We start from the raw sequence: 10,843 nt of genomic DNA on the forward strand, positions 1-10,843 counted from the left end.
GCTAGCGCGCTTCAGCTTAGGCTGCATCAACACTTTCAATCAGGCGTGATCAAGAGCATTTATGGTAAATTATATTTAAAAAAATACACTGAGATTTCAAGTGATGAAGCCCTTGACTGAAAAAAGAGATTTATTACTCTCTTATATAAAAAAATTCGTCGAAAAACACTTTATATCGAAACTTGCCGAAACTACGCAGAAAATGCTCTGATGCTGATCAAGACGTAAAAAATTATGGTCTAGACTGTCATATAATTAGAGCTTAATAGAGAATCCGAGCCCTGAACTTGTTGAACTTGGATCTCATTTTTTGTCTTATGTCGCCGTATGATTAATAACCACAATAACATACGTGCGATAGGTTACAAGGCCCATAGTACCCTGAAGTGAACGATTAATATGATCGCGGTCCTACAGTCGTATTCAAGTATCGAAACACTGAAACTTTAGAGTAAAATGAGGCATTATGAAAATTTCATATTGAGTTTTCATAATATATCATGGAATTCCGCAAAGTAAGGCTGCTTCTATCCAATATGTAAAATGAGGCCCCATTATATATATTATACATACAATCAGTCTTATGACATTCGCGACTAGCATTCGGTAAATTTTACTTTGACATTATATAGGCTAACCGTTCGCCACGATTCTACATTTTTAGGTAACTTTTTTTATTGCTTTTTTCACTGTTCATATACCTTTTCCACATAACCACTGCTTTGGTACAATATAAATATAAGATTGACTCGGTTGAGACAACTTCAAAGACAATCTGCGTGGCACAGCACATATTAGGTGCACGCATAATATAAAGAAAGAGTACGACTGTACGCGGTGGCCTAAACGCAAAAATGTTTTAAAACAATTGAAGTATGTATAGAAGATGCAAAAGCGATGTTGAATTGATACTTTCTATGCTATTGAATTATTGATTGTCTCGTGCGTTGTCAATAATGCTTAAACAACAAGGAACAAGTAGCAATGCGCTTCAAGAAGTCGTCGATATCTCTAATAATTAAACTAAGGGTCTTGGGTCCAATGCAACCACTCGTGATAAGGAACGACGATATCACCCATTCGATCTGTGGCTCCCATGGTTATTAGTTCTCGCGCGCTCTTTACCTATACAGATTGTACGATCTTACTTAGCCGACCTGAAGTTGGCTCTCTTGCGCTTAAACGAGATTTGTCACCATACAATTTTTAAAACGGTATCTCGTGACTAACTTCAGAACTGCCAACATAGATCGTGTACGGTAATTTTTTTTTAAAACGTCTATTGAATTTGGATCTCATGAATACTATCTCCAATGCTTAAATCACGAGAATAAATATTTGAGTAGGTAAACATACAGGTTTTACCTGTATGTTTAACCATATCATAAAGTTTAATAGTTTTACAAGTTTATATTTAGATATTATACGCTTAATTAAATAACCCATTGTATAACTTAGCATATACACGCTATGAAAATATAATGAGCATCTATGAGCAAATCAGTAAATAGTCTCTAAACTTAGTATGTTACATAATATTCCTTTAAAAAAAATTGGGCAAAGTTCCATTGTTTGAGCAAGAAATTATTAGAGTAGAGATAGAATATAGGTGAACGGAGAAAATCTTCAGAATAGGCTGATCTGAAACAAATGAAAAATCCTATATTAATCAGTCCGTTTTATTAACGTGTAAAGTCATAAAAAAATATCTCTATAACTAAATAAATATACCTACTACGACAATACAAACATCACCATCCAGCCCCAAAGCGTAAGCGTAGCTTGCTCGTGTTAAGGTTACTAAGATGATGAATATTTTTATGAATAACATGCTAATAAGTGTATTATTCATAAAAACATTCGTCGGTCATCTTAGTACTTATAATATACAGATGAATATCTAGACACTGAAAAACATTCATGTTTATCACACAAACATTTTCCAGCTGTGGGAATCGAATCCACAGCATTGGACTCAGAAAACAGGGTCGCTGCCCAGTGCGCCGGTAGCATATCGGCAGTCACTCACTGGTAAAAAGTTTGTATGTCACTACACTATGGTCATGGCATACAAACTTTAGTGTGTAAACATTACTTGTTAAACTAATGATTGAAATTAAACAATTTACTTTTTGTTTCCACTCTTGGGCAATATACAGTTATAAAACCCAACCCTTCATTAAATTGTTTGCGGTAATGAGTCCAACACATAAAGGCTTCGTGGGAGAATGCATTCGACATCAATGGACGCAACATCCTGTTTTATTTTTATTTTAGGTATAGCAGTATAATATTATGAAACCTATTTTCGTCGACGGTGCAGATACGAATATTCAAGTTATTCAAGTTTTTTGGCCACATCTCAAGGAATGAGGGGTCGATTGAACGATTGGTGGTGCCAGGACAGGTTGAAGGAATAAATAATAGTTTAAAAAAAAACTATAAAACACGCTTTTTATAGAAAACCGAACTAAAAAATAGAAAATAAATTTTAATAAATTTAAATTAAGAATAGTGTTAAAAATTTCAATAAATATAAATTAATAATAGTGTGAATAAAAAATATATTTTATTGTAAGAAAAGCGTTGGGTGCATGGTGTCAATAGTTAAAAATATTTTATTGACAGATATGAGTAGAGTGATTATTATTTTGATAATATCTTAAAAAGCACCCAACGCTTTTTTTTAAATAAAATATATTTTTTATTTACACTATTATTAATTTATATTTATTGAAATTTTTAACACTATTCTTTATTAAAATTTATTTTCTATTTTTTAGTTCGGTTTTCTATAAAAAGCGTGTTTTTTAGTTTTTTTTAAACTATTATTTATTTTCTACTTTTTAGTTTGGTTTATTTTAAACTGTTATTTGATCTAATCTACTATCAATTCCGTGATAACTTATTTAAAACAGCCCATTAAAAAGTAACAGCTAACCTCCTCTACCATCTAGTAGCTTAATGTTTTCTGTGGTATTTGTTAGGTACGCGAACTTCATCTGTTGGAAACGCCATAGGTTTTTTACATTTGGGTCTAGGGTTTTTTACATTTGGGTCTAGATGGCGCTGTAGTAATTGTAATTAATAGTTCGAAAAAACTAAAAAATCTTATTTTTATATTGAAAATTGGAATAATCTTCTCAGATTAGTGTATTGTCATCGATCCTCGATATTTCTACAAAGTTTGAATCAAATCTGATCGTTCAAAGTGGGTCAAAATCGCGCCCAAAGAAGTCGGTTACATACAAACATACAGGTGAAGCTAATAAAAAGCGTGTAAAAAGGGCAAGAGGGCGGTCACCTACTCGTTGGACGGATACGGTGAAATCGTTGACCCAGACAACTGTGGTGGAATGCTTTCGACACGCTACCAACCGCCAAAAGTGGAGAAGACTCGCGCGGGAATTCAAAATACCTACTAATATTATAAATATTAATGTAAGTTTGTTTGTTACACTTACACGCAAAAACTACTGAACCGATCATCATGAAAATTTGGAAACATATTCTTAGAGGTAACAGAAGTAATATAAGATACTTTTTATCCCGAAATTAAGCTCAGTTCCTTTGGGAGGGGTAATGAAAAAGTTTGACGATTTTACACAAGGACTTTATAAAAAATGTTAGAAATGTTCTTCGTTAACCTTTAGCACATAAATCAACTAAAAATGCGATTTCGATTCGTCCTATAACGATTACTATTTTTTGTTAGTGATAGTTGGAGCTGAGACAGTTCTTTGCAGATTTTTTCTTTATAAGAATACACAACATAAAAATTTCAGTACAACTACACCTAAATTTAATGTGCATGTGTCTTCTCAAGCAGACGAAGTCGCGGGCAACAGCTAGTTAAATTATAATTTTTTTTACAACTATGACTTTCTTACACCAACAAAAAGGATTTATACCGAAACTAAATCAATGAACACACAACAACTACATTACTATAATACATGTATTCTTATAAAAAAATAAAATCCAGAAACATTCATACACAATTAAACTTTACGACTAAAGACGGGTCACAACTTCGTAGTGCTAATAAAAGAGTTTACCATGAATGATTTACAGGTACAAGGCTTCACAGGTTGAACGTCGCAGTCGCCATTTTCCGATGTTCACAATCAGTTTTTTAGATTGAGGTAATTTATTGATAATTTCGGCAAAATCTCTTTTATTGATTGCAAAGAGTTTAGAATGGGTCACTGAGTGAACGTTTGCTGTCCTTCTGAAATGTTAAGTGGAATTCGTAATTTTTCCTATTTACTCAGGTATATTTACCTATAATAGATAAATAATCAAAAATCTATAAAAATATTTAAGTCAAATAATTGTGCAAGCACATAGTTACACCTATACAGTTAAGTAACACGTGTAATCCGCAGAAAGTGTCATATCACGCGTGTTTCCTCATATAAAAAAATAGTATTTGTTTGCCCAGAAATACACTAACACAAAAAATGGTCACACTGGATTTTGTGTGTTGTAAGGTGTCTGGTAAATTTTTTTTAATTTAATATAATTTGAGACGACCCACCAGATAGTCACTTGGAAGCCATCACTTACAAACAGAGCAAAACTTCGCAGGGCCTACAAGATACACGTCCTGCTTGCATACAAGTGCATTGCCGCCAATCATCCAAAAAAAAAAGTCATGGTGGTAGTACCCCCCTCCCCCCTGCCTAACCTGTCATAAAGAGCTCTACCACTACTAATAGTAACCCCTTAAAAATAGTTATATATTGTAGTAAACATAGTACTCACGTTTTGTATCCATCGATATGAAGAACACCGATTTCGCCGAATATGTCACCAGGTGACATGGTTTCCAAATGCCCTCCAGTAGCCGTTGTTGCTTCCAATATCCCATTCACTACCATATATATATTGTCAGCTGCAGTGCCTTAAAACATAAAGTATCTTTCAGCATAAGGACTCAACTTCGACTCCGCTTAAATGAAAAAATTTGAATGTTAGCTTTATTTTACGGCCTCACGAGCTCTCCGAAGCACGGGGTGACCATTTGCCAAACTTCGAGCTGGAACTTTTTACCGAAATTACATTACATAAAATAAGTGATGGTATTTAAAATCTATAAAAGGGTACCTTTCTTGCATACTGTATCCCCTGCAGAGTAACTATCAGGCCGTACTATCGTTGCTAAGGAGGTGAAGAGCTGAAAACTTTGATGAAATAGTTTGAGCTGAAAAAAGTTTATAAAGTTGTGTAGTAGACAGTATACATATTAAATGAATGGAAAGTACCGTCGTGGTTCCCACCGATACCAAAGGCCGAAAACCATCATGCAATGTAGAAGCACTTGTCAGACGGACTGTTTTCTTTGTTTTTTTCTTTGTGTTTTGTTGTAATAATTTTTTTTCTAATCTATCCTATTCTAAATTTCCAGGAGTCATGATGATAATATTGCATCTGATGTTAGGGATCAGATTTCTTTCAGTAAAAACTATGGCAGTGGTGTACTCAAAAACTATTAAGTTTTAGGTTGCACAGATAAGTCTCAGAGACAGTGCAAATCTAATGTAGGCCTCTGAAGTCTGTGAAGTATTATTGCGGTTTTATCCTCAAAATATATTATCAGGAGGTGCCCTCTTGTTACTAAAAATAAAAAAACTAGTAGCAGAGCTTTATTGAGGAATAAGAAGAAAGTCACAATGAAACGCTACCTTTTCCAATATGGTCATCCCAGCATACTCAATCCGTACACCATTCAAAACGTTTGATAAAATATGCAGGCCAATATTTGAGATCGGAACTTTGGAGCTTTGAAGAACGCGGTCCTTATGGACGAACTTTGGGACCTGTAATTTAATAATTTCCTGTTGTAAGAGCAAGAGACCGTCATGCCGTTTTCTGGGACGGAATATGGGTCGATTAAACTGCCAAAGCGCAACTATATGTACTAGTCACCCAGTGGTCGAAATACTCGTATGTCCATAATTAATTTAATTTTAAAGTTTGAACAAAATATTGAGTATATTGAGTATTGAGATATAGAAGTATATTCTTTGACAATAGAACCTTCGTTCTCAATATACTTCTGTTATCACAAATTTCGCCAAGGCATTGAGACAGAGTGTTAATAAAATTTTCCAATTTTCTTTCAAACAAATTAGTATCCAAAATATGATTATAAAGAGAAATACGTGTTGTGCCATGCATGTATAAGAATTACTCCAGTCCAAATGAGATTGGTCATCTCAGTATCATACACCAAACATATATTTCATTAATTACGGTAATAACATACTTCTTATATTTTCCATTTTAAAATCATAAGATAATTACTCTTTTACTGTTATAAGCTTCTCCCTTTTTCCTTCTCCTTTTTTTTTAAAGAAATATCCCCCAAAAAATCCCAAACGCCCGATGACGCCCCGCGCCGTCTTTTATTTTCTATCCTCTTACTTTTCTTCTTTTTCTTTCCCCGCGTCGCTTTAGTCGCCAGTCCTTCCAACTTTCGTGCCAGTACCGTCTTATCCAAGAAGAATACTACTCAAATTTTGTCGAACATGGAAGGATTGATGACTAAGGTCTTTTATAATTTAGAGATACATTTTATTGATTTGCACATCATTTAGTATCGATAATCTAGCTAAGAATGGCATTTTACCTTGACGAAAATGCAAGTAACCTTACACATGGCATATTTTATGCAATTTATTTTTAATTGACACAACTTCTCTACATTTATACTTCTTTATTAATATAATAAAGAGGTTTTTTTGTTTGTTGGGTTCAAAAAAACTCTTTAGGCTTCGAAAGTAATGCACCGATTTTAACCATTTCTTCGCTAAAAGAAAGCTAAACTATCACGATCTAACATAGGCAATAATTTATTTTCAAAAATTGAGGATATCCTTAATGATATTGCAATCATGTAACCCAAAGTTGCAAAACTTTGCCTATAAAATTCATTACTGAAGAAACTATTGATGATAAATAAAAAGTAGGTAGGTACTACGACATTACAGTACTCATTATTACCTACAAAAAGTCCGCCAGAGAATATACGTAACTATTAAGGTATATCATAGGTAAGTCGCAATAGCAGATTGTCTGTTCTAAAATATTATTAAATCGCCGATGGAACAAAAGTAGGTTATATTAGTATTTCAGTATTATTTTTTATTTAAATAAATAGTTTTATCAGCAAGAGTATCTATATAGCCGTAAAATACTTTTAGACTTAAAAATATCTAAAGGACTACACTTTAATTAAATCTCACATATCTCCCAAATAAATTGCTCCTGCGGAATGCTTTAAAAACATAAACAAACGCAGACAAAGTCGCGGGCAATAGCTTGTAAACTATAAGTGTGGGAAATTTCATAATCCTCCGCCTGAGCAATTTTCGATAAAGGGGTACAAAGTGTTTGCTTCACGTATTAATATATAGATTTCATATCAAAAATAAGGTAAGTTATATAAAAGCTTGCAATTAACTTACTTTGTTATGGGTCATGGAGTTAATAACACTATCCGAAAGCATTCTAGACATATGTCGTAAGAAGAAATAATGTATGACATAATACACTATGTAGAGCAAGTAAATTACTCTCGTGATTGTCTTCGCTGTATTAAATGCATACATATACCTGCAGAGGAAGGAACCAGTTAGCTTTATTTTCTAAGTAAATAAGAAAACGATGTGGTGGACATGTGGAGAAGCGAGTGCCTGGGTCAGCAAGCGCAATCCTAGTTCAAACACTCTACTGCTGGATTAAGGGCTTCTCCAGCAGGAGGATTTGCCCATAATCACCACGCTGGGCAGACGGGTTGGTGATCGCAATAAATATTGTAGTGCCACACAACATTTACGCTGCTGCACGTTCTCCGTTATATTCCCTTAGTACGGCATCCGCGGGAAGAGAAGGGGTTGTGGCAACTGTTCTGATGTGCCGCCACAACACAGTTTAGTTAGCAGTTACCGTATATTGTTTTCGTTTTGAATCAAATAGACTATACCAAAATGGTACAAAGATCGCCTTAATGTACTTCCGTTGTCAACTTTTATGGCACAATCTTGTTAAGTATGCATGTAAGAAAGACTCTACTTTAAACAATTAAGACGGATGTTCGAGAAAATGTTGTTAGTTAACAATTGTTTAACTTATTGAAAAATTTACTTTAAGAAAATTTCCAACGGGAATAAATTATTTAGTGTTCAGAACACATATAATTTTTTCAAATTAAAAAAAATATATATTCAATACTTTAAATAAAAAAATTAATTAATGTGCCCTAAACGCTTTTGACGCCGCGCGCGTAATCTAAAGCCACGCGCAGACCTATTTTCAGCGTTTAATTAAAATTATAAATAATGGAGAAAGAGTTCCGAAAGTTGGGTGTTTTTTATTGAACAGTTCCTCCTCTTTCATAATCTTTTTTGAATTTTTTTAAATATGAAAGGTTTATGAAATATTGGCAAAAAACGAAATACAATCTTTTTTCATCTTCAATTGATTATAACTTTTGCAATTTTTATGTGCTTTTGGCACATTTTTCTAGGCAGCATTCCGGATCCAATGAGCTGTCGCACATAAGAGGAGTATGTCTATTTTGTACCATTTTCATCTTGTCAACTAGACTAAGACGGTTTTTCGAGTATGGACCTACCACGCTGCTCCAATGCGGTTTGGTGGGATTAACGACTATTACTGTGTAGTTTTGTACTGGATAGGTTATACTTTGATTTTAGTTTTATCTAAATTTCGTGAAGTTCTGATGAATGTGATTCAATATAGAGGACAGAACTCAATGGACAGCAGCAATCCCCTGACTAAAAGCTTAACAATACTGAATACGTAAAGAGTCGCAACATTTATAAGAGCTTCAAGGCTAGGACAAAATAAAAAATGGTTGGTCTTGGTTAACCTTAAGCATACGAACCAACCAACAATGTGATTTGTTTTCTTCCTTTAATGATTACTATTCTTTGTTAGTGATACGAGCTAAGACTCATAAATACAAAATTATCTTTTATCACCGAACCCACGTTCGTTGATTACCCAGCGCTATCGATTAATACGTAGTTCTGCTTTTAAGCCACACATTATTGATACAGTGATTTTTCATAGTTGTTTTTAAATAAGGCACAACGGGAGTAGGTTCTCGGGACGGGCATTTGTGAGTGGTAATTTTTACGTGATTGAAGCTCCAAGAGCAAGAACAGATATATTATTCATCCACACCTCAGCTAAATCAGCGTTTGTTTAAATATGTTGAAATACAATTTGTTCATAACATCATAGGTTTGTATATTTGGCACTTCCAGAACGATTGAAAAAATATAACGTTTGGTATTTATTGAGGTAGTGTAGACTATGTAGCAGTATGGTGCGTCCCGTAATTTAAGCGGGCGAACCCGCAGGGCACGTCTAGTTCTTTAATAAGAGCGGTGGTAGCCTAGCGGTTAGTACTTCGGCTTCACTTTCGGAGGCCCGAATTCAAATCCCAGCATGCACCTATAACTTTGCTAAGTTATGTGGAATTAAAATTTAAGGAATTAAAATAGCACTTGTTTAACGGTGCATGTCTGAGAGTTCTCCATAGCGTTCTCAAAGGCATGTGTAACCCACCAATCCGCAATGGGCCAGCGTGGTGGACTACGGCCTAAAACCCTTCTCATTGTGGGAGAAGACCTATGCCCTGTAGGGGGCCGGTAATTGGTTCACATTATGGTGCATAATTAAGTAGTACTTACTCTCCCTTTCGTTCGGGCCAACATGGTAATATGTTTTGAATATCAGACAAATACACTTTTAGCCACTGCTGATCCCAATACAATAGCCAAGCCATTACGACCAAAAAAAGACGCAGCATTTTCCGCCTAAAATATAATTGACAATAATATATATTAATGACTTAAAAGAAGTATCCTTTGTCTCTTGGATGCAGACTATATACTTCCCAAATATCGAAGTTCAGCGGTTCAGGCTGGTAAAATTAAAAGAGTTACTTCCGATTTTGTTAATCATTATGGATGGGAAAACGTTTATATTTGTATGATGGTAACAGTCAACAGACAAGTTAATGATAAAGCTCCGTGGAAGCAAACTGTTACTAGGTAGACTTCTAATAACTCGTGAATCGTGAAGCTAGAAGAATGGTGATAAAGTGTGATATCCTGAGAAGATATCTCACTTCGCAACTTAACGGAAGCCACAGTCATATAATTTCCGAAAACGCACAATTTTGAGAAAAAAAATCAAATAACAAAAAAATAAAACAGAGAAAAATGTTTAACGCTTTAGGTAAATACCAGGGTACCTACATCACATTCGCATTGAAGAATTAGCAATTTTTGTAAAAAAAAAAAAAAAAAGAAACAATCTTGTTTTTTTTTTTCATTATTAAATCAAATGTCAAATTCGTCAAAAACAAAATATTATTATACTCTTGGCAAAACTTTATATGACCTCAGCTCAATGACCTCAGCAGAGTTTCTCAACAGGTGGGCCCACGTATAAACATGAGCAAGACGAAAATTATGTCTTACGCCCATGTTAGGTAGGTCCAATTTTGAGAAAGAGGTAAACGGCCGAATCAACTTGGATAGGCAGCGTTCGGGCATCTTTTAGTCCAAAATCCCTCAGTGCCTGAAGACCAGTCTTCGAACAGTGCGCGTTGCCAGTGATGACTTACGGATCCGATATGTGGTCGCTTACTATGGACCTCATTAGAAGGCTCAGAATCACTCAGCGGGCGATGGAGAGAGCAATATATCAGGTTTCCGACGATGATACAGACCGACCAACAGACCAGCAGACCAACAAACAAAGCGTTCAAAGCTCGTTTCTATTTGCAGTAAAGTAATAG

General features: G+C 34.6%; 1 protein-coding gene across 2 annotated transcripts; it reads right to left on the reverse strand.

The window, feature by feature from the left end:
• LOC120628119 (cyclic nucleotide-gated cation channel-like) lies at positions 1–5,816 on the reverse strand. 2 transcript variants are annotated; one of them, XR_005658950.1, is made up of 5 exons: positions 5,688–5,816; positions 5,110–5,206; positions 4,768–4,906; positions 4,059–4,231; positions 1–1,641 (listed from the first exon to the last, which is right to left on the reverse strand). XR_005658950.1 is itself a non-coding variant. In XM_039896343.1 (4 exons), the coding sequence occupies exons 1-4, from the start codon at positions 5,703–5,705 to the stop codon at positions 1,521–1,523; spliced, it is 375 nt and encodes a 124-aa protein (XP_039752277.1). In that variant the 5' UTR covers positions 5,706–5,816; the 3' UTR covers positions 1–1,520. The 2 variants fall into 2 exon arrangements, 1 of the variants encoding a protein (XP_039752277.1); XM_039896343.1 differs by lacking the exon at positions 4,059–4,231.
• Positions 5,817–10,843: the final 5,027 nt, after the last annotated feature.

Source organism: Pararge aegeria, chromosome 12 (genome assembly GCF_905163445.1).
Source record: "Pararge aegeria chromosome 12, ilParAegt1.1, whole genome shotgun sequence".
In the NCBI taxonomy this organism is placed as follows: Eukaryota; Metazoa; Arthropoda; class Insecta; order Lepidoptera; family Nymphalidae; genus Pararge; species Pararge aegeria.